Source organism: Dromaius novaehollandiae, chromosome 1 (genome assembly GCF_036370855.1).
Source record: "Dromaius novaehollandiae isolate bDroNov1 chromosome 1, bDroNov1.hap1, whole genome shotgun sequence".
NCBI classification, from domain to species: Eukaryota; Metazoa; Chordata; class Aves; order Casuariiformes; family Dromaiidae; genus Dromaius; species Dromaius novaehollandiae.
Window position 1 is genome coordinate 43,069,522 of NC_088098.1, and position 24,733 is coordinate 43,094,254.

The window sequence follows — 24,733 nt, forward strand, 5'->3', positions numbered from 1 at the left end:
CTTATTCAGTATGTTTTAAAGTGTTGATTATGTGTGAGGTATGTCCATTATGGCATTCTGTGAATCTTTTGTTTATTTTTCTATGCCCTGTATAATCCTTTAGCTCCCTGTGTCCTCTAGTGTCTTACTATCAACATTGCACAAATTAACAGATTAAATGAATACTTGTTTCCATTTTCTGATCTAAAAGCACAAAAAAAAGTTTTCTATAATTATTTAACTTATTATCCTATAGATTTTCTTCTGTATTTGTTCTTATTCCTTTTTTACTAAATATTACATTAAAAATGTTAGTTTTATTATTTTTGTCATTAAGCACTGGCAGCATCTGTGGTGGTATTGACAGCTACTTTATATGTAATCTTCACACACACACACACACACCCCTATTATCTATTTATCTGTGCTTGCTGGGGATTTTAGCAGAAAATACATATATTTTACTGTGAATTTCAATGACAAGACTTGGTAGGAATTGTGCAGTATTTTATTACACAGTGAGGCAAATTCTCCTCTCACTTGTGCATGCCAGGCTGTCACCAAGGACAATAGGAGCAGCTTCTACTAATCCTGAACTAATATTTGGGCACAGACCACAGTACTTTGTTACAGAATTTGGACTTTAACCTACTGTGGAAAGATGATGTGCATTCACACATTGATGACTGTTTCTAAAGGTCCATTTGAACCTATATTGGTGTATGGTTCTATGATTGCATGTTTAGTTTCCATGTTTGAGTATAGAATGCATGGAAAGAAGTAAGTGAAAATGGTTGTCATATCCTACTCTGACCTATTCAATCTAATAGTCCTACTTCCACTAAAAAAGTACCTTCTGCTACTTCACCAGATTGTTGGGATTTTTATGCACAATGTTTCTCACAGTGAAGCTGAGTTATCTTTATATTTTAAATGATATACATGAACTGAAATTCAGATTCTTGACCTTAATATTCTGAAGTAATCTTCAAATTCTAAACTTTCAAACTGAAGATTACTGAAAAACTATTATTTACTGCTTATTATTTAATATCCTCAGATTGCATATTTCAGTAACAAGATTAAAACCTCTTCATCCATCATAGACTTCAATGCAAGCTAACAGAATAACCTATAGGTAGTATGCTACCATCCCTAATCCAGATAAACACAGGAGTGGGATGAGAGACTTGGATGCTGTGTTCTTTAGATTTTTGCTTATGGTAGGACAAAAGATACAACTTTGGAATTCAGATTCTGTTCTGAGCACAACCTTCACATCTGAATTGACAGATTTTTTTTTTGCTTGAAGTTTTCTAAATGAGAAATTCAGCCTGTGGCAGGCTCTTGGCATGGAAATTTTTTGGACTAAATAAATAAAACTTACAAAATTTATAGGCATCAGAAAATGGATTACTAAAATGGGAAGTTTTAGACAAACAATAATAGATGTTGTTACCATCTACACTTGTAATACAATGCCTTCAGTCAATGTTCCCTGAGATATTTCAGGTCACTTCACTGCTCATAGTATAACAAATGTTTGGGGGATTTCAGGCTTACTTCACCTAAACCAGTGAAGCCATTTGTCTAAATAAATGATAACCATTCAGCAAGAATGAAAGGTGTCTACCACAACACTTCATGGAATAGAACAGATAAGAGCAATATAAGACTCAGTGAAATTTTCAGAGATTAAATTGCACTACAATCAAGGACAAAAATAGACAAAGAGAAAGAACTGGAGGAAAGATAAAGACTTAGAGAAATGTCAGCAAGACTTGGTAAATGTATTTGATTCTCCACTGGGCCTGATAAAGGTTTCCTTGTTTCAAAGTATACAGTGCTATTTACAGCTCTCTGAACAAGTTCTTCTGGAGACACCAAAAAAAACAATATTAACAAGAAGTTTTATGAACCAACTAATAAATGGCAAAGTACTTAATACTTTAATATGCATAACTTTATAGCATACTGCCATACCACAACAATAAAATCACACATTAAGTTCTAAATGTTGATACAGTAGTGATTACAGTATGGAGGGTCCAATCCCCAAATTTCAGTGGAAATAATTCTGTTGAGTATCACAAGCAGAAATCAGATCACTCAGCACCACAGCAACACTCAGGAGATGTTAGGATTCATTTGGCCAAATATGATCCTTCTTGATATTTCTAAACAGCTGAGCAGTTAGTGTGATCACAAAAATCTGAGAAAAGCAGAAAGTATGAGTTAAAAACTACAAAGAAAGTGTTCATACTCGTTCATGACTCAGTCAAACTGACAGCTAACCTGGCTCCTATGAATGACAATGCAGCAGGAAACAAGGCGAATGACCAGGACATGTACCTCAATACACAAGCTGAAATCTCTGCACTGGTATGGACTTGCTATGTAACCTTGAGCAAGTCACTTAGGCCCACATCCATAAAAGTATCTTGAAATCTATTTCAAGTGGCACATAATACAATTAAGTGTTCAAGTGCCCTGTGAATCTTGGTCTTAATTTCTTGGATGTAGATTACATTTCTTTCTCACCTGACTAAAAGATATCATAAATGATAATACATTAAAGATCATGAAACACTTATGTACTGTGCTAATGCGGATTATTTGAGTATATATAATAAACTTTTTTATTAATGAACTAGTCCACTCCATAGCTGGAATGTTTTACTGATTTACCTGTATGGGATGGTACTACATATGGAAAAGGCAAAACAGGTCATACTCTTAGTTCTCTGAGTAAAAATGAAATAATCTCATTTTCAGCCCCATGGTTTTAGATACTATCCAAAGTTCCTCCTGCCTGCTTGATAGTATTCAGCCTTTGGGGTGTCATTGGAGTGAAGAATCAATTCCTGTTGCCATTATTCACAGGCTTTTGTTTTGAAAGCTTTATTCCTTTTCTCCCAATAAAAAATTTTCACAGGCAGGTGAGAGTTTTTTCACGATTCTATATTGTTTCATTTAGCACATTCAGGGACTAAATTCTGTACAAATGCAGGACAAACACAGGTCTTTTGCTCCAGAGACTTTACATTCTTTTTAAGTTCTTCACACCCTTATATTGCAGTTTGCTTTCATGAGTCCAGTCAAATATTTTATTTAATAAACCTTTGACACCACCATCTCTGATGGTGCTTGAATATATGAGAGTTTGTTGGTAAACAGTGCTAGATCTTACTTCCAATTAAAACTGATGGAAGCTTTATAAAATTTCAGAGAACATGCCAAAGCCAAACGGTACTGAATCAACTTTTACCCCTAACAGAATGTCAATTTTTGTTTTTTTCTTTCTTAAAATTACTCTTACCTGTATAATTAGCAGGCCAACATTAATTGCAGTTAAGATCAAAATGGTGTTTTCAAACCATGTATCTAAATATTCTTCACATCCCTAAGCAAGTACAGATGAACAGATTTCAAGAAAAATCATTTTGACTTTAGAATTCAGATTGCGTATTTATAACAAGAACATGCTGTTAAAAATATAGAGAATAAAACTGTGTGATGTGATGGGTTCTGATATTTACTTGCCAGAAAGTAAATACAACAGTAATGTATATTGCAGAGAGTTAGCTGTAACACTTAAAATTTATCTAAACTGCAGATTGTTCTTAAGTAAATTTGATATTTTGGAAGTGAAACGTACCGGAGCTTGTGTCTTAATCAAGAGGGAATTTGCTTTTGTAGGAGCATAACTGAGATTACTTTACAAGTAAATGCTTGAAAGAATATTTTTCAAGTTTTCTATGATCCGCCTGCATTATGCAGCCTGAAATGGATGTGCATTTTTTCCAGATTATAGTCTATGGTTATTATATTGCTTACATTAAGAATTTATAAATCATTACATAGCTTAAAATACCTATAAATAATAATATAACATATAAATAAATGCTTTCTGTCCTTTCAAGTGATCTTTAATAATGGCAAGAGTTTGTAGCAACAGTGACCAATTGCAAACTGATAAGCAAAGAGAATGCCCGAAGTCATTTGACAACATCCCTTCTATTACTTACTGTCCTGTCTTATCAAAAGAGAACCCTTTACATTTTTTCCCATTGGACAGTCCTATTATTCCAGTACTGGAGGATTTTTACAAGAGAATAATATTTATGTCTTTTCTCTCGCTTTCTAATATCAAAAGGTGATAATATCTGATAATCCAGTGCAAATTGGTCCCCCTATACGAAGACTAGTAAATCCTGACATGAACTGTTCTCAAACAACACATCTGTTATTTTAATGCCTTGCTCATTCCTCTTACTCAGTGAAGTATGTAAAGATGATCTGGAAAAAGATAACACAGATGAAGACATCACTGACATCACTGACATCCATAAATAATGACCAGTAATTACAACTGGAAGAGATACTGTATACTTCTTGTATACTGTTCCCTTCCTTTATCATCACTGTATTTCCACAGAACTGATTTTTGAATCCCAGGATGCTTACTACCTCATAAACCATTAACAGTTGTCCTTGTGTTACTGACTCTGTGTGATATTTCCAACTTCTGTTATCTGGAAGCATCCTGTACTTAGAACTTTCTATGTGACTGACACCTAAGGAGTGAAGACCAAGTCTTCAGAGTGGCCAAAGACAAAACAATGAACATTATGTAGATTTTAGTATCTGTAAGGAAGCCTTGGTAGAAAATACATTTTGTTTACTTTTTCCAAAGTCCGTTTCGTGACAAAAGTTGCATTCTTTAAGACAAGTTTTTATTCCTTACCATATAGTATGTTGAATTCCTTGGGACATCACAAAACCATTTCTTCAGACTAGATTTTGTGCATGAACATGGGATCTCAGTACTATTTCCTTTATTTTTATTCTTATCCCACTGTGTGATGTTGTATCTTCCGCAGCACTCCATCTAGAATAGAAGTCCTGTAACTTGTAACATCAAAACTGATAAAGACTGACACACAGAGGAATTTTCACCTCACCCAGTGTTAGCCATTTAATTGAATTGACTGAATTAGTTAGACAGTTCCCTTCTATATTCAATGGTGAGAGGTTTCTGCAGGGGATGATTCTTCTCTGTGTATGTATAATTTGCAATGATATGCACCAGATAGTATGGGTTTAAGAAGGGTATGAACTTAAAGTATACTTTTGAAAGGAACTTTCTTTTAGACTCTGAAATGATTCTAAAACACACATAAATAGAAAAAGTTATTGTAAACTCAGATTAAAGCAAAATGTTTTAACTATCATCCATAGCCTTCACAAACACTGCAATTTACAAAGTTAACAAATAATTTTGGTTTATAAATTCTGTTAGCAGTTAGTTAAATTCAAGACCTGCTCACTGGGAAGCTCACTAAAAAGCAGAAAGAAAACTACACATTATCAGAAAAAATATGATGAATGAGTCTTTTTCTGTAATTGGAGATGGCTTTTATAAAATACATTTTAAAAATTAAAAATAAAAACACAGACAACCTAATTTAGTCTGATTTAGGAACCTAAATAAGGACCAGATTTAGAAAAGCATTTAGTTATTCCTTTGTCACTTCTAAGATTATATTTGCAAAAGTTCTCAGCTCTTAAGAAGAGGACATCTTTAGAAAGACTTGCTATTCCAAGTTGCGTTTTAAGTAAGAAGAGATTTCTTGTGAAGCTTAAAGACCTTAAGGACAAAGCAAATACTAAGCCCAGTTCAAATGGATTGTAACTAGTCTTTCCCAAGAATCTGTTTCAATACCAGTAATACCAAACCAAGCCATCAAACAGCTTGGAGAATGGAATTCTTATTGTGCAGGAAATTCCAGCAGTTCTTCATTCTGATTCAGAAGGAAACTTTAGAAATGTTTGATTTTTTGTGAGACCACAAATCTGACATATTTTGGCTTAGAGACTGCTAAACAAAAAAACCTCATTTTGGTATTCTGAAGTGTCAATCCAAAATATATTGCTTCTAAATTTTGAAAAATTAGATAACTTAACCCCAAACTGTCATTTTTCTGCAAAAAATTCAATTTCAACAACCCTATAACTTCAGCTAAAAAAAAAACAGCAGTTTTAAACAGTACATTATATTTTACGAAAAATATATGGAAAATCTAGTTCTTATGTAATACCAGTCATGATCTTAGGCTTTTTGTTTTTCTCAAGATAGATGCTTATGATGCTGTAGAGAGATGGAGGCATGTAACACAAGACTTGGGGATGCCAGCATTTCATTTAAGAGTGTGATTACAGTTTGTTTTGGCAGGTTTTATATCATTTTATCTAGCTTAGATACCAACAAAAAAATACCCACAGCACTCTGAGATCTGCTACAATTTAAACATGCCCACCCAAAATTCCGGGTACTGACTAGGACAGGCAGCTTTGCTGAACTCTGCTGCCACAGCAGTTCAATGAAATTGAGCTCAAGTATGCCAGCATATCCTCTAGTTGCACTATTGATATAATGAGGTCACCATTAATCACTAGAAAAATCATAAACACAATAAAAAACGACTTGATTTTCAAAGAACAAATTTTAAATATACATTACAAATGCATTTATAATCTTATGTCTAGACATATATGTTTTGTGAGTTATCTGGAATCATAAATTGTCTGCAACATTTGTTAAGAACTACATAACTTGCCTTCTACAAAAAGTCATATTGAGGGAATCACAACTGATCTATAGAGGCATATTAAATCATGTTAGACTGTAAAGCTGTAGTGTTTGTAATTAAAACTGATGATCCAGAATAAATTTGAAGAGTGGGTAGTGGGCCACTAGTCAAAAAAATTGCTAACAACTTTCAAAATAATTGATCCCATATAAATCCTATTAAGGATTTCTGAAAAATAAAACAAATTACATGCTGCCATGCCACAGAAGTGATTATGAAGAACAGTTAAACGTGTGTGCTAAAGTATTGATCTGCAAGCTCATTTGAGGCTATAAGCATTATTTCTGAGAAAGGCTCACTGCAATACCTATTTAAATGCTCTCACAGTAGGAGCTCCGCTTTGACTTCATGCCAGCTTTACTTGTCCATGGCCCAGGTTCGGTCTTCAGACCTAAGCAGACCCAGTGTTTTATGGTATCTAGCATTTTCCAAGATATTAGGAAACTCATCCTTTTTTTCAGCTGCACTAGACTTCAGTGACTAGAACTATATCTGTTCCTACACACACAGACAAGAAGTCATTCAAATGTCTAATCTTATCCATGGCACTGTAAGAGCAAGCAGTTTGCCCTCCCACACCAAATATTAGCAGCACATCCTAAAGAATTAGTCCTTTACTGAAGGATTTATTTATTAAAGTAAGTTCGCACTGGTATGCACATTTTCTGGTTAATGAAATATTTTTGGTGGTAATACTTTCTCATTTTTTTCCTTACATCGTGCTGCACTGCATTCAGAATGTTCCACACGGGTTCCTTCTCAGCCAGACTCCTATTCCCGTATTCAGAAATAACTTCATCAATTCTGTTGTTCCATTGATTATGGACCTGTTCATAAATATTTATAACATTTAGTATATGCATATTGATAAGAGTGTGGATGGATAGTGAATAGTCCTTGATCTTTTATTGACATTCAGCTTTCTTGAAGGGCCACTTGCAAGCAGCACCATTCTAATCAATTTGCCAAGTGTGATCTAAGACATGTCATAGCCATTGGACTAACAGGAAAATAGAAAGTAGAAGAGGAAGATAAATGAAGTGACCCAGACTGCATCTATAGCACAAGACACAGGGTGATTAGCACAAGTGGAGACAGAAGAGCCAGGGAGCATGGTTTAGATATGCCCGATACGTCCTGAAACAGTAAATCCTACCTCTCAGAGTTATTGTTAATAAGCACAGCACCATATAACAATAAGCATGAAAACAACAAAATGGATTCTGCACCTAACATGGTGCAAACTTCTGTGAACACCTTACAGTTTGTCCAGGATATCAGGATATGTAGTGCTTTGGACTAGGGGAGTCAGTGGCTTATGCTGGCCCTACCTCAGGGATCTTTGCATAGATCTTTAATATACAACTTTGTAACTAAAGCAGACAAACTGATCAGAGTGTTATTGCAGAGCGCGTAGCAGGGAACACATGCAGATGAGGATTACTACACTATCAAAAGGTTTAATTACAAAACGAGAAAACATGAAGCTTCTCCAACTCATTCCAGAAGCCACAGTCATCCTAACACCAAAATTTAAAAGCTTGCAGTGTGAATGATGATGTTACCGTCATTTATTATACTCCAGCAGCACTTAATTAAGGTTGAGATCAAGGGAAATTACAGTTGATATAAAATATATTTAACTGCGATCTTTCAACTAATTTTCTTAGTACAAATAGTTGATTCCAGAATGCATCACTCCTGAGAGTTTAAATCTTTCAATATGTTAAATCACTATATAAAACAATGAGGACTCCATCATCATTAATTAACATTTAATGAAGAAATTTTGATGATACAGATTTACTGAGATGGAGTAAAACTAATCTATTTTTGTTGTACTCAGCCTGAATAGGAGCAGGATTTGGAGAACCTTATGAACTTTAGGGGACCAGTATCACAGACTCAAACCACAAATTTAGGAAATATTCAAAAGGGAAGAAGCAGGACTGGTATGGATTCAACACAGATGACCTCTCATACAGTACTGTGAGGATTGCTCAAGCAATTGGAGCTGCTATTTGTAGAAAAATTAGTGACTATATAAAGATTCAAAGCAGTACAGTCATTTGCGGCAATAGCTATGTACAGTACACTGGTATTTATTTTTGTGTCCAGTTGTTAAAAACAAAGGCATGTAATCTTTATAATAGAATTCTTCTTAGATATGAAAAATAGCCTCAAATGACAAAATTAATTCATGAGTATACTTTGCATGCCATGATACCAATGACTCCTGCTATCAATTGCACTGTGGACTACAGTTATCACCCAGTGGATATAAGCAGAAACAGGTTAGCAGCAGCTAATGCCATGCCCTATGTCTGCTGATGTCCAGCAAAGAGAAGCTTGCTGGGTCATCACTCAGAAAAAAATAGCTGCCCCCGACACTGTTGATTCCGGGTGCCTGAATAGGAAAAGTGTGTTTTGTGGCAAATCAGGAGAAAAGAAATTGGAAATGTATTTCCATGCACTCCCCTTTCTGACTATTCAACCATGTTGAATTCCTCAAGTTAAGTTTTCCATGTCCTCTGCTGTGCCATAAGAAGCAATTCTGACTTGGTAGACATTCAAACAAATGGTGATACAGCATACAATGAGGATTGACTATTGGAATTTTTTTAATACATTGCAAGAAAGTATTTTGAAATTAACAACAGACCCATATAACATATTACATACCTCTTCTTTCTTCACAAATGTCAGCACTGATATTGCAAATTGGGTGCCAAACACCAGGATTTGAAAACTCATATACTGAAAAAATGTATACAAATTATGTATAAACATAATATTGAATAAGAGAGCAATATAATAAAAAATTCCAGAAACTATAAATATTATCCTTCATGACTATTATTTAGAGTCAATGCAGCAAAAGTAAGAAATATTTTCTCCTAGAAGTCCTCAGAAAGCTCGGTATATCATTGTCACTGTATTTGTGAGTAAGAATCTGTCATCAAATGAAAACTCGCTGTTTCAGGATTTAAGGACAAAGCCATAAAGTGAAGAACAAAAGGTATGCCCCACTGAAAAAACTTTTGTTTTTAAAAGATTTAATTTTTATTTCCTCTTTGAATTATCAAGGTACTTAAAAGCCTCATGCATACTCAAAGACTCCTTGGAGACAGAAAATGTACAAACAGAATAAAAAGTTCATAGATTTTGGTCATTCCACTGAGACCAGATTTTCACCCATAGCGAAACTAGTTTTCAGACAACTCCATGGAAGCTAGAAATTAGACAATTACTTCTCTTTTATCATCTAATAAAAAATAAGGTAATCATTAAATGACTAGGGCAGTAGCAGGAAGGAAGAAGGAACAGGAGTCCTGGTAATAACACCTAGCCTCCTCTCACTGCTGTACCTATTGATATCTGTAGTGTAACAAAGGAATTGATGGAATAGTTCTCTGTTTCAGTGTTCTTATAGTCTAACAGAGATTACTCAAAAAAGGTGGCAATAAATAAAAGACAATGAAATAAAAATATAATCAAAGTGATCATATGAACATGTAATTACAATATAATTACAGGTATAGCATATAACAATTATTATAATTACATATATAATTACTGTATAATTTTAAAGAAAGCAAAGCATTTTTTCCCTTAAAAAAATTATCATATATAAACATGGGGTACCCAAGTAGGTGTAGAGAGGTAACAGCTGTCCCTATTTTGCTTAAATCCTGCTATTTAATCATACTTCTCTTTCTACATTATAGCCATATTGTAGCTACTCGTGCTTTCAAACTGGGATATTTTGGGGCAGGCTTTCCTTTACCTCTTCAGCATATACTAACTCCGTATACTTTCAGTTCAAAAATAAATTTTTACAACCCCTAAATTAATAAACACAGTGGTTAAAACTTATTTCACCAAACTGCAATAGTTTTGTCATTAAAAACATTCATGCCATGACACAGAAGGCACTTCAATTTTTTCAGCTTTCACTGGAGCCAAGATTTTATTAAAATATCTTTCTGTCAGCAGATTTCTTAAGCATGCATTGTACATGAAAATCACAACATCAAGACAGGATCACAGAAGTTTCATGCACACAAAACTCCCTGTCATCTTATTAGAAAGTTGGAATCTGATTTGCACTTACTATAACTAGTAGACATTTGATTTCCTTAACACTTCCAAGGAATCCCATGGCTGATGTAAAAATTATAATAGATCCAGCTCCAAGGAACATACAAGAAATATATGTTACTAGCCGACTGTCACCTGAAGAAACTGTAATATAATGCATTCATATTGTCATTTCATTTTATTTGAGACTTCTACTTAGAAAACTTATAGCATAAAAACAATTAAACCTTTGTAATGCCATTATTGAATAGATGGGAATAGTAGATTGACAAAAGGACATCATTATTACTTAAGCTATCTGCAGTCACAGAAAGAAAAAGATATGTATTCATAAATTCAGATAGGGTAACAACATAAGAGATGTGAGCAAAAACATATTTAATTGAACAATATGAATGACTCATAATGAAGTCAGAGAATAATTAAAATTTTACAGATTTTCTTTGTTCACCAAAAATTAGTAGCACATGTACAGCTCCTTCATGGACATAGATACAGTTTGCATTAAATCCAGACTTGGATTCAACACCATCCTCCCTCCTTGTGACTGGCCAGTTTCCCCTTTCCACTCTAACCATTGTTGCACAGATATGGAAAGTACCTGGGGTTTTTTACAACTTCCATCTCAAATGCCTTGTCCCAGAATTACGTTACCAGCTGGGAGAACCAGTGCTTCTTGGCACAGCTGCAGACCATTCTTTAAGAGTATGGCTGTTGTTATAATGACCCAAAACTTATTTCTCTGTGAAACAATTTCATGGACACCCAGAGAAAAGGGTGTATCTAAATGAAGAGGCAGAAGCTATGGCTGTTGTTCATTCCACCCAAATATCTGTTTTAATGATCTATAATCATGCTGTAGGGCAAATGCATTCTGACAAATTATATAAAGAAAACAATAGAACTGTTTTATTTTTCAGTGATTCATCTGTAAGCCATACACCAAGTGAATCATAAATATATAGCACATATCATTATATCTACAGTTTATATTTTTCCCTATTTTGATAATCATACTGTATAATGATGGAAAATATACACAATAAAAAAATAACCTATGCATTTCAATCCAATACTGCCACCTTGTGAAACAAAATTCTATAGCTGTTTTGGTTTTGTTGGTGTATGCTGCATTCATTCAAAATAAAATAAAAATTCTGCTTATACTCACATAACACACTGAATAAATTGTTTCTGTCATATAAAAGCCACAGGCCGAATTGCAAAAGCACAAGACCCGGAACCTGGAAATAACAAGGATTATTGCTTCAATTCAAACATTTCAAAAATAATTCATATGAAGTTGCTAAACAACAAAAATTCAGGATTTTTACCAAGAAAATTCCATTGAAGATGTTTAAAAAGTATTTCTGTATTAATATTTTATCTCTTATTTTCATTCTTCTGTTTTTCTCTTCTGAATCACAACTGAAAATAGATTCATATATTCAGTCAATATGAAACAGATAACGAAGCAATTACCACAGGATTTATTTACTTCAGATAAGAAGTAAATTTTTATATATCTAAACAGTAACCTGACAGACTGAGCAAAAAATGGTGGCATCGACAGAAGTATCAACATGATGTCAAGTCCTGATTGTCTCTAATTATTTTTAGCTTTTTTTCTTAACTAGTAAAGACGTTTAGGGGCAGGATGTAAGAAGATCTATATTCAAGAGATGGCAAGCATTATATAGCCTGATGTACACTTGTCCCCAAATTCTTAAATACATTTAGTTTACTAATTTCTAATGATATCAGCTGAAATGGAGAGGAGAGAGATACAGAATAAAGATACAAGCCTCCTTGTGTCACGTGGCTTGATCCAAATTTTGTTGAAAGTAGCAGATACAGTCAAATGATTTCAATGAGATCTAGCATACAGTTCTAGCAAAGCCAAGAGAACTGTCTAAAGCTACATCAACTGCAGTTTCCAAAGCTCAGGAGCACACTTTTGAAGTGAACCTCCCAGTCATCCCTACTTACTTTTTTTTTTAACTGCTTTTGTTGCAGAATGTAACAGGATGTGCAAAACCTGAATTCCTTTCAAATGCAACTAAACCAAAAGATGCGCTCCATCTGTGATCAGCAGCAAGTGGGCATTCAGTCAATGGAAGAACAAGTCTACAGCTAATCCAAAGTAAAAACCTCTGAAATACAAAGAAAGTGTACATTAGTGTACATCATTTCCAACTGCACCATTTTATTGATTATATTAGCGTGCTGCAACACTTGCAAACATAGACAGAACCTTTGTAAATTCATGCAGGCATTTTATGATTTGAGCATATTTTTGCATATTTCAGCAGGACAGCTTCCCTAGCACTTTAAACTCGCTGATACAAAACTTTTTAAAAATTATTTTTATTATTAGATTCCACAGTATATTACAGACCTATCAAGACTTTTGATCTGAGAGTGAAACTCATACATTTGCGCCCCACCTCATGTTGCCCTTCACCTGGTCTTACGTCTTCTGCATAATGCTGTCTCCAGTATTCTTGTCTGCCTTGTTTTGTGATACAAACTGAGAGAAGTCAAAGAGCAGTGTTAGAAAATGATTTCTGCAACTACAGCCTACTCCAATTGCCCTACACTCATCAGCTTACCACTTACCACACACACATACAAACATGCATGCACATGTGCACGTAACCAGTATATGCATGCTCCTCAGAAAATATTTTCTAATATGAAGACATTTCATCATGTAATGTTTGAAAGAAAATTGTGTGGAAATGTATAAAGTTCTTGTCTTTTGTCAGAACTACCACAGATTGATTGCAAGAAGAAGTTATGTCTTCTGTTATTCATAAAAAAGAAGAAAGGGACAAAGATGAAGGTTCTACAGTCAAAATATATCTCAAATTAACAGCTTACTTTACATAAAAAGTGTATAGTACATACACACCAAATTTGTTGATTAGTAGAAAAGATTCGGCAAACACTAGCCTTTGCTTTCCTTTTCAAGATTCTCATTCTCTGGATTATAAAACTTTAGCTGCTGAATCACAGACTGAAGAAAATTATAAGCTTCTCCAAACAGCTCCATAATGGATTTGGGTCTATAATGCACCATGTAAATTTATGAACCGTATTAGATAACAGGTTTTGCACTTTCCCTGGGGAAGATCCAATACTCTTAAAATTAATTAAAACTCTTCAGGAACTTCAAATCCAGAATATATTAAAACATTGACTTGATGGTTTGTTCCAAGAAGAACCCCAAATGGTTACATATTTCACTTGAAAACTTGCATATGAAATAGTTATGTTCTTGGTGCAGTAATTATGCAGTTGCAATGCTTTGTGTTGAGGCATTTTAATAATAATTCAGTTTCTCTTATTTCTCTGAAAAATATAAATATGATCTTCATAAAACCATGTACATATAACATTAAATTAGTACTTCATAAGAAAATCCTTACCAGCTTTGAATATTTCCATCTTATCTTAAAGAGCACAATCCTATAATGGTATGTTTCTTCCTTGAGTACATCTTAACCACGTATTTACCACACAGAAGTTTTCTTCTGTTGATCATATCTTACTTCCTGGTTACATGTCTACAGAAAAATCTTCTTTCTTGGTTCAGTAAGTTGTCTGATAAATGCATTATACAGTATCTGTGGTTTTCAATCACTATGATGATAGTGTAACTGACTTTAGAAAACAAATATCAAGTGTACCTTCATGTGTGTTTGAATTCTTTTTTTCTTAAAATGATCACACTTAGAAGTTTACCAGTTACATGATTCTATAAATTATTAGACATCACAGGTTGGATTTCAGGTGGACAAGTTTTCATAGTTTTAAGATTTTAATGACCTACTGATACATAATACAGGTGAGAAAATGTTAAATGTTGTCTTTGAATCCAGTATCTTGAGTTTGACTGATTTAAGTCTTTCAGAAATGTACTCAGTTTATTTTAAAGACATTGTGAGATGGAAAAATCCTATAATCCCTGACAGTTTGTCTGAATAGCTGATACACCCGAAGTTCACGAAAGTGCCATGCCATTTTCTATTTAAAATGTGTTCATCTAATTTTCAGCTTTTTTTTTTTTTTTTTTTTTACACCTGTTTTTGCAGTTTTGCATTCCTAATCTGGCTTTTAATCTGTATTCTCCCTGCCCCAATTTATTCTTGCCAGACTAAGTCAAAATGGACTATTTAATTCTCTGGCTGAACACTTTTCTCGACCTCTCAAAACACTTGCATGTGTTTTTTTGTTTTTTTCTGATCATCTATTTGTACTATGAGAACATATTAAAACACTGAGCTGTAAACTATCCAGTACAGACATTTCCCAGCGGTAGATAAAAAGACCAAATCATATAGTTACGCACTACTCCCCTCATTTTACATGCAGGAATCACATTAGACCTTTTTCTCTGCAGCGTTTGCAGTAGAGTATGTTGCTGAGGTGCTGGTCTGCTATGGACTCTAAAATCCTTTTCAGATTAATTAGTTCTAGAACAGAGTTTTCCAATTCCCTTGCATTAGGTAGGCCAAATTTCCAAGGTTACACGAGTGACAACAGATAGCTGTATTTCCAGCCGACGATGGGACCCCAATGTGTCAAAACAGAAGAGATATGGGACTGCGTTTCATTTTTATGCCTCTGGACTTCTCCTCATAAAAAGGAGGCATAAACAAGGTATTTTAATCTACCTCTAGTATACTTTTTGTCTTTGGTCTACTTTTATTCTCTTTCGCCTGTTAATTGCTGACTCCAGAGAAGCCAGGTTATTACTGAGATAAGTGCTGCTGAGGACGCATAGGAACATTAGTCTCATATTAATTAACTGTACTCCAAAGGAGCAGAAAGGAAACCAGGTGTTCACATACGTAACTAGCCACAAAATCTCTAAATATTTCTACTGCTGCAGGCTGGCGGGCCCTACAATTTTACTTCACTTTTCAAAACGTTGATGTGGTTAGACATCCCCTCTGCTGCAAAATCCCGCTCCTGAACGTTGACGACTGCAGAAGACTCACAGCATTAACGTATTTGCAAACCTGAGTTTCCTTGAGGCCCTTATTAAAATAAATAAATAAATGAATAAAACCCCACTAGACCCGCCCCCAGCGGAGCGCAAACGGCCAGCTTCTCACTATTTTGGCTCCTGCCGCTCGCCTTCCGCGCCGCTTGTTTCCCGTTGCTGTGGTTACCCGCCCGGTGTAGCAGGGCCTCGGGGAAGCGCTCGCTGTCCTCGCGAAGTGTCTAACTCAGGGTGGTTAGAGGCTGCGGGATTTCAAGGCGGACAGAGCGGGCCAGGTGGTCTCCGGAGGCGGCTTGGAAGGCGGTGGCAGCTCCGGTAGCAGCTTGGCTGAACGGGAAGTGAGTAGCTCCTGAGAGCAGGTCGCGGAGCCCCGAGGGGTACGGGTTAGTAGAGCGGGAGGACTACAGCTCCCAGCGTGCCTAGGGGCGGCGGCGGGTGAGCCCGCAGTTGTCGCGCGGTGCATTCTGGGAGGTGTAGTTCCGCGAGCGAGGAGGCGTCTCCGGTTCGGGGGCGCTCAGCGTATCTCTCTTCGCCTTCGGCGGGAGCTGGGCAGGGACGGGGAGTTGCTCGCTGCCTCCAGAGGAGTGGGTCTGGGCTGCCTGCCCCGGGCCTCAGCTGGTACTAGGGGTGGGGAGAGGGGTACGGGGGGACAGCGGCGAGGGACCCCTTCCCCGCCCGTCTGGGGCGGCCTCGGCCTTTTCTCACCTCTGTCGTTGCTGCTTTTTTAGCCCGAAGTTTTCCAGAAACTGGAACTTGGCCTTAAAGCTGTGATGTAGTTTTGCTTTGTGTGTTTTCAATGAAGTTTCATCAAGAGCTTTCTGGTTTCTGAGTCTTTATTATGTAACTATTATTATGTTTATGTATTTATTGTTTAAAGAAATATATATATATTATATCTCTAGGTTTTTTTTTTTTTTTTTTTTTTTTTTTGTTTTTAAAGTTCTCAGCAGCTAGTATGGTCAGAAAAATTACATGTGATGCATAGGCCTTAGCACTGGTACCATCCACAAGAAGTAGAGTTTTTTAATATTCCAGTTTGGTAACACTTGCAAAATTCAGAGGGATAGACAATACTGTAGGGATCTTCTTACCACAAACTAACCGTTTCTTTTTCCTTTTTTTTTTCCCCCTAACCTCTTTCTTGTATGTTTCTGTTACAGAGCAAAGTGTTATTCAAAACAAACATCTGCTGTTCCTTTTCATGTTTTAAGTCTACTGTTGAATAAACTTATATCTGAATAAACTTACACTGAGTGAACACACCTTTTATTTTGGTTTATGCAGTGCTGAAAGTTAATGTTTTCTTTGTGTGGCACTGAAAGCAATTAAGAAACTATGGAAAATAGAATGTCAGAAGATGTTGAAAGAATTGAAAAAGAAATAGAAATTGAACTGAGCAGGATCAGTGTTTCTTCCTTTGAAGCAGATGATCCTGACACAGATGTATCAGAAGAAGCTTTGAGTGACAGTGAGACAGTAAGTATTGAGTGGGCTAAAACTTCCTTTACCTGCTCTTGAAAGCAGGCTTTCCAATGCCTATACTATCTGATGAACAAACTTTATCCTGATATATCTAACCAGAGGATTCATTCTGAGAAACAGTCTAATTATTGTTGCTTCATGAAAATATAATCTCCTGTAAAATAGACATAGCATCCGCATTCTGCTCAAGTGAGAAAATCAGACTCTAGTAGACCATGATTTATTTTAGAATCCCTTGAAGTTGGAAAATTTTTTAAGTTAATGAGCTAGATTAAAATTTGGATAAAAAAGCCAATGCATTAATGATGCACACAATGATTTAAATATTGCAAAAGACTATTTTATAATATGTTTGAAGACCTCTTTTTTTCTTTTGGTTCGACTTCTTATTTTGGGGAAAGATTTTTCTCTGAAGTCCACTCATTTTTTTGGGTCTTTTTGTGTTATTGCAGTCTTTCAGACTCATAGGCTATGGACTGCTCTGTAGCGTATCTGAACATGAACCACATATTTGACATGAAATCATGGTAGGCCAGGGCATCATTGGTAATTATTTATGTACTTACATGCTGAATACTGGCAACGTTTACAGCAGTTTACAGTTCATAGAGAAAGTCCGTTTTCCCAAATCCCTGAAGTGGATAAAAGATGGTCTTCTGAATACAAAGTATTTGTGTAGTAGAGTAAGTTGAAGTATCTGATTTACATCAATATTTTAAACATTTGTAATAATTTAAAAATAATTTGTTTTCTGGAAGAGCTGTAGCATCTTTATGTCAAAGACTCTGTGCACCATATGTCTAGATTTTTCTTGGTTAATTTTTATCTTAAGCCTTTTCTTAATTTCCTGGTCCAAACAAATTACGAAGGAAAAATATTAAATGAAACATGCTTCTGAAGATAGCAGAAGATAGCAGATATTAAAATGTATTCTACTGAGAATTTAATTAGAATGTAACTAATAATTAGAATTATTAGTTATTCAGTGGGTGATGAGACAACAGTAAAAGCAAAATGAGAAGTGTGTAGGAATTGGAAAAAATCTTGGTAGCTACAGTAGCTACTAAAATTTGCATTCGTAAGTACTGTTTGGGTGAAACTCAAATGGGTCTTTATTCTTGCATGTTAAGTATTTATCTCTGGTTGTGGCTGTAAGATAAAAATGTAGTATTTTTGTCAAACAACATGTTTTCTAGATTTCAGATGACTTGCCAGAATCAGTTTTGTCCTATTTAAACTTTATAAAGAACAGAAATCAAGATGTCGAAAAGTTTATACTGCAAGACTTAGAAGATGAAGAAACTACAAGTAAGCAGGGATCACAGTTACAATATGTGTGCACCTCATATTACCACTGGAACTAGCAACTGTCAGAAAAAACAATGTAAACTTTTAAGTACAGCAAGCCAGGAAAGCTATTGCATCAGTTCAAACTCATTTCCCAGTATTGTCACATCTTTGATCTTTTTTTTTCAGCTTGCTCTAATTAAATGTAACTATGTATCTTCTGGAGAGAGATTATCTTTTATAAACATTTTATGCAGCACTTTTTATTCTATAAAATAATTCATTTATGAAGGATTTGCTAAGATAATGATTGTAAGTGTGTGAGTAATAATTTACAACCGATTTAAAGGCATTGGCTTTTATTGTTTCAAAAGTCCTTTTTTGCTTAGGAGGAATCCATAAATAAAACAATATTATTACTACAGCCACTTGTTAACTTGAATTACCATTATAGCATTCTTAAAGCCTGCATTCTTTTTTGCATCATTGCTTAAATGTAAGTGATTGCACCTTTCTGTATTAACAGCATAGTTTCAGTAGGGTTAAGTGTAAGGCATTTCATTTGTGCAGCTTACTCACAGCTGGTGAAATGAAGTTTACCTAGTTGTACTAGGCACAATAAGCTGCCATCCTAGCTCTAAAAAAATTATTCAGAAAATATCCGTTCTTAACTCAAAGAGTACAGTTTTAGCGTGTGTACCTATATCTAAGCGTCTTCTTCCCTAAATAGATCCAATATTGAAAGCAGTGAGCTATGACTATGTGGACCATAGCACTAAATCTTTAAATACGTATTATTTCTATTTTTTTGACACTGAAGTTCATGTGTACTGTGCTGAAGCACTTAAGTTGCTTCTTCAGGTAAAAGTTACTCCCTGCTGTAATGCAGTTTCACTGCAGGTAAACATAGACATAGGTGTTTTTATTACTAGTGTATATTAAGAGCTAATGCATAGTACTCCTTCTCTTCTGAAGAGTAGGAAGCCCAATTCTTAAAACACAGTTGTGTTAGTCATGAGGAGTGCTAAATATCAGGCTAGTCAGATAATCATGTCTTTGAAAGTAATGCACACATATAGAAAAGAAACCATGCTTATAATCTCTAGGAATACAATCATGGAATATGGTCTGCTAGGATTAGCTTTTGAGCATCAATTGATTTTTTTCTAAAAATTCATCTGATGGTAAACCATAGATTGAGATAAGTTACAGGAAATGGGAATTGTTGACCTGGGCCAGACTCCTCGTGAGGATCAAATGGGAGCTGAAGTTAAGACTTCACATACAATTGAGCCCTCTAGGGTATGTTTAGATTCGATCTGTAGAGATATCCAAGCTAACATTAAATGAACTTGCCTTGTTACTGGGGGCAATCTAGCTGTACCAGCTGTGTGACTGAAGCCAAGCCCATAGTTTATATGTTACATGATACAGTTGGCATTGTCTGTTCCATTTTAGTAATTCTTATCATCACACTCATGCAGTATAAGGGTCTTTGAGAACAAAAGTTCAGTATTTTATATACATTTTTAAGGAAGGATTTTTTAAATGTTTTTTGTAACAGACTTATTTTCATTTATTATTTTTATAATAAAACTGTCAAGTTTTTGACATACAGTAGTTTGGTGTAAGAAACTTTACAAATTCAGATGTTTAGGCAGAAAATGTTTTAATATGTTTTATACCATGGAATTCTTTTCATAGATAGAATTTGCTATCACTGGATTCTTATGGTGTCACTGTGTGTATTCAAGTTATACATATTTGCTATTTTTAATCTATAAAAATGACTGCCATATGTAGAGTACATAAAGAACAGAGATTTTTCTTTTTTTAAGTTTTTTTTTTTAAGAAAAAAATACTTTATTTCTTTGTAGTCTGAAGATAGATAGTAACTAAGCATTGTAGAGCAGAATTCTAGTACTGAAAAGAGATTTTCTGTCTGTGTCCTAACCTGTATATTTTCTTTCTTCTTCAGGTAATGTTTATGAAGTAGTTTCTAGCCATGCTTCAGATTACTTGGCAGAGTTGGCTTTGGAATATAATGAAGATCCAGAAGAATTTAAAAAAAGGGTATTCTCTATTTAAACAATACATGTAGTGAACCAAGTTCTTTAAAGTAGTCTAGATAATGCTTACTTGGCATCCTAAAGAGCCCTATAGATGTGTTTTGTCCCTTTCAGACTATTCACAGAGTATTAAGATGAGTTTGCATACACCTTTCTTTAGAATTGCAACATCAATTGTAAGACACTGTGTTTGTAAGTTTTAAAATTTGGAATAAATGTCCGTATCGTTAGTTGGAAGGTCAAAAATCAACAAAATTAAGCAAAATTAAACAATCCATTATTGTTATTTATTAGTAGAATATTATCTCAATAATATTATAATCCTTTTAAACTTCTTCAATCTTACTCCTTTTGTTATGATGATTAGCCTCTTAATCAGGCTCCTAAAATATTCCATTATTTTATAGAAAGTATTAATTTCATAATGTCTGTAACTTTCAAAGAATCAAGCATTGTGGACCTCGCTTTTATATTTTAAGGGGTTTTGAGTGAATACTTTCCTAAAGTTCTTAGAAAAACACAGACCTATGTTTAATTTAATTATTTTTATTTTGTTATCTTGTTTTTACTAGTTAGCACTGTTGCAAACACAAATCTTTATTCTCAAGAGACCACTGTTTAAAACAGCACAATTATTCTCTATGACTTCAGTTGCGGAATAAATAGTATGTCTGGAGTACGTGATAAACAGATGATGAATGAGCGGAAAGAATAGATTAATTCTTGCCAATAAAAACTGTGAAAGGAATATAGCAAACCTTGGTGCTCATAGTGTTATTTTCAAATCAGTTTCTTAAAAACTCTGTAACTATTTCTTTTTGTATGTTCTTAACAGTATTAATGCATATATGTAGTGTTTACTTTAAAGCAAAGCAAAACAAGCTCCAAACACAAAATATTCATTTTCCAAGTCAAATACTGCAAAATACGTAATAACAACACCCCCAAAATCACAAAAAACCTAATCCCCCCAAAATTCCTCCCCCCCCCAGTTTTTTTTTGGAAAATAATCCATTATTTCTAACTCTAGAAAACAGTATTTTGACTGATGCATGTTTGCGTTATACAATGTCTAGGGGTACAAGTCAGCACTCAGGGTCATTATTATGCTTGTCATATGATGAGGAGATTATCTTTGTCCTGCAGAGTTTTTATAATGTTTTGCTTTTAAATTCAGATTTTTCCAACACTTCATGTTTCTTAATGACAATGTTAAACTATATTAGGTATTGTCTGAAATAGAAAATGAAGACTTGCAGATTGCTACAACTGCTAATTGTAGCACTCAGTCCAGAAGTGATGATGCTATTAAAGAGGTCACTGATGAACATTTTGTTGCAGGTAAGCGAATTCATTATTTCTTTGGTTGTGTTGCTCTTTAGCATCATGTTAACAAATCTTCCTATAAGTATTTCTTTTTGCTTATCATTAGTAGCCTCATACTCTTTGTAAAGAATTACAAAATTATAGTATCCAATAGATCTAGATTCTTCATGAGTTGGACATAGGCGAGCAGATGCTTATGCTTTTATCTAAATTCAGGATTAGGAAATTATCCTCTTATTTGTCTTCAAGGTCTCGATATAAATTTATTCCAAAAAACATTTTCCAAAAATGATTTAAGTAATTATAAATACAAATGAAAGCCAAACTGGAGGCATCAAGAATATGCTTTGCTACAACTACCTTTTTTTTTATAGTCATACTGGGTGGGATTGTTCCCTTTTACTATGGTCTCTGCATGTTTGGGGTTGGTGTAGATCAGTTATAAAACCCCTGTTGATGGCCATGGAAGACCTTTCTCCTGAAGCTAAAGTGCAATCCTGAAATATGCATTGGTAGAGCAAGCATGACCGTGGCAGGAAACACAGATTGCAATAGTAAGTGTACTTTATGATTAAAAAAGGCAGGGATGTCTCTGGTATGAAAGGCTTGTTGCAGTCCTGTCTTCCTGGAGGATGTATATTGCTGGCCGTACCAGCACAGAATCCTTTTGGTTGTGTTTCTTGTCCATACTTCAAGATGGCTTCTGATGCTTACTATGAATTTAAATAAAAGGTTTACTTGGTTGATTACAATTTCTTAGCTGATGTTGACGTGAGCATAAGCTTTACGTACCATGAAGTAGAAGAAAAATGTAGGCAAGAATTTGAGCAGTGGGAGAAAAGACAAAAGGAACTTGAAGATGAGAAAATAAAAAAGTGGAAAGCTGAGAGGGAAGCACGGGAAAAACAGATTGAAGAGGAACAAGCAAGACAACTGCAGCGTCTGGAGGAATTTGAGGCTGAAAGAATAAAGTTAGAGCTTCTTCATAAGGTAATTAATGATACTGAAACCAAAATGTTCCTTTCTAAGCTATTTGAATTCAAGATCTAATATGCAAAAGAGATCTTCCCAAACCTGATGGCCATCCTAAACTCCATCACTCATGATACCAAAATGAGGTGTAAGTCATATATAAATATGACCTGTGCTGTTTTGGGTTTTGGTTTCTTTTGCTTTGATTAACAGTGAATTGATATACTATGCTAAATGTTAAATTGCTTTTTAGGCTTTGCCTTTATTACATTGTTAGATGTTTACGATATGACTCCAGCCAGAGTCCCTGAGATAAGACTTAGGGTGCTAAGATACTCACAAAAATAAAATGATCACTATGCCTTATTAAATACTGATCTTTCTTCTGGAACAAGTGTCATCAGCCTCCTGTTGTATAGTAACCTAATGATTATGGTGCTTGGCCAAGAAGTGAGAAAACAGGATCCTTGGTCCTCCTCAACCTGATGAGGTTTGAACCTGTGGTTCATGGGAACATGCTCTTATCACCAGCTCATAGAATAAAATAGAATGGAACACACTTTCTCCTTCCTTCATACTTTGGGCTATTATGGAATAAAATGCAAGATTCCTTGAGATTAAAGAGGAAAGTGAAAAAATTGTCTTAAAATTGTGTCCTATTACCAATCCTTCAAATGCACCTCTTGGAACAGATTAGAATCCAGGCTTTCCTTTTCAACAGACCACAAAATAGGGCTTCCTCTTCCTCTTGATGTCATAAATTATTTTTGGTTGTAGAATGGCTTTCTTTCTCTGGACAAAGTGGAGCATGTCCCCATTCAGACAATTGTTAGTCCTGGGCCTAGTGCACTCTTTCTGGAAGTGAGAGATGGAGGCACTTTCCTCCACTACAGAAGGACCTAGACTTCTAGTCTCCTATTTCTGAACAGCACGCTTCTGAACATGCAGGAAAAGCAATGCTTAGACACCTGGAAGACTTTATGCTCCAAATTGGAAGTGCTGGTTTGTATATACTGGTTCCTTCATGTCACTGTGTATTTAATTTGTCTGATAATGATTTTATCTTGGTTCTACCAGGAGTTAGATGGTTCTGGATTATCCTTAATTTTTTAGGTAGTTACTGTCTCCTAATTTTCAGTCACATGTAATTCCAGATCATTGGGGTTTTCTTTCTGATTTAGCATGTGTAGGAAAAAAAATTGCTATGTATTTTCAAATAGTGAGAAAATAGGCTTGAACTTCCATTTTCAGTTTGGAAACAGTTTTGATGAAAAATTTTCCTATAGCTTTACTCAGCAAAAATCCTGTTTGAAAGACTGAAGACCATCCGCATTACTATACCACTGCAATTAAAGGACGTCTGTTCATGCTACTCTCAGAACTTTTCTTTCAGGTTTCAGAGATTACTTTGTTATGTTGCCATAATCCCTGTATATTTTGAATGTTGTCTTCATAAGCATAGTCTTCATTTTCAGTGATAGAATAGAGTTAGGAGAAGGTGGGAGTTGTTTGGACCATATGCTGAGGTCTCTTTCAGTGTATGACCAAATCTGCATTTTTGATCTGAATATCCAGTCATTTATTTTGTTCCCCACAGCTGAGCTTCTCATTTTGCTTCAGGCATTCACAACAGTGGATCACTGGAAAGTCAAGAAGATGGGGACTTCAGAGAGAGGGTGTTTTGTGACATTCAGGGTTTTGTACAATATTCATTTAAGTTAATTTGTTGTGCAGAAACAACAAAATATGATGGAAGATGAGTTACAGAAAGAAAAGAAAGCTTGGAGAGACAAAGTGATGCAACATGAGGTAAGGTCGTACAAAGAATTTTTGTCAAAAGAACATGAGAATAT

At 34.9% G+C, this 24,733-nt stretch overlaps 2 protein-coding genes across 4 annotated transcripts in view; one reads left to right on the top strand and one right to left on the bottom strand.

Annotated features, from left to right (window-relative positions):
• Nucleotides 1–1,932: 1,932 nt before the first annotated feature.
• TSPAN19 (tetraspanin 19) lies at nt 1,933–15,972 on the bottom strand. Its single transcript, XM_026097117.2, has 10 exons — nt 15,857–15,972; nt 12,723–12,886; nt 12,068–12,161; nt 11,905–11,977; nt 10,747–10,877; nt 9,315–9,389; nt 7,349–7,459; nt 4,727–4,870; nt 3,299–3,382; nt 1,933–2,191 (listed from the first exon to the last, which is right to left on the bottom strand). Exons 3-10 carry the CDS (start codon nt 12,131–12,133, stop codon nt 2,117–2,119), a joined length of 759 nt encoding a protein of 252 aa, XP_025952902.1. The 5' UTR covers nt 12,134–12,161; nt 12,723–12,886; nt 15,857–15,972; the 3' UTR covers nt 1,933–2,116.
• Nucleotides 15,885–24,733, top strand: part of LRRIQ1 (leucine rich repeats and IQ motif containing 1) — a 117,327-nt gene continuing 108,478 nt past the window's right edge. The window contains exons 1-7 of one of the 3 annotated variants that reach the window (XM_064509843.1): nt 15,885–16,082; nt 16,905–17,220; nt 18,423–18,534; nt 20,492–20,586; nt 21,809–21,923; nt 22,669–22,898; nt 24,615–24,689. In XM_064509843.1, coding sequence (XP_064365913.1) covers nt 17,080–17,220; nt 18,423–18,534; nt 20,492–20,586; nt 21,809–21,923; nt 22,669–22,898; nt 24,615–24,689 — 768 coding nt within the window. In that variant the 5' untranslated portion in view covers nt 15,885–16,082; nt 16,905–17,079. Of the gene's footprint in view, nt 16,083–16,214; nt 16,363–16,904; nt 17,221–18,422; nt 18,535–20,491; nt 20,587–21,808; nt 21,924–22,668; nt 22,899–24,614; nt 24,690–24,733 lie in introns of those variants that run through there. The other 2 variants (XM_064509837.1, XM_064509840.1) reach the window with 2 other exon arrangements.

Bases quoted from the DNA above. Each gene is read 5' to 3' on its own strand.
- TSPAN19 (XM_026097117.2), bottom strand. From the start codon at position 12,133: ATGAAAATAAGAGATAAAATATTAATACAGAAATACTTTTTAAACATC. The intron at 4,871-7,348 runs GTAAGGAAAAAA...CTTCTATTCTAG, and splicing joins TGAATGCAGTGCAGCACGAT to ATGGAGTGCTGCGGAAGATA. The intron at 2,192-3,298 runs GTAAGAGTAATT...TGCTTTTCTCAG, and splicing joins TTGGCCTGCTAATTATACAG to ATTTTTGTGATCACACTAAC.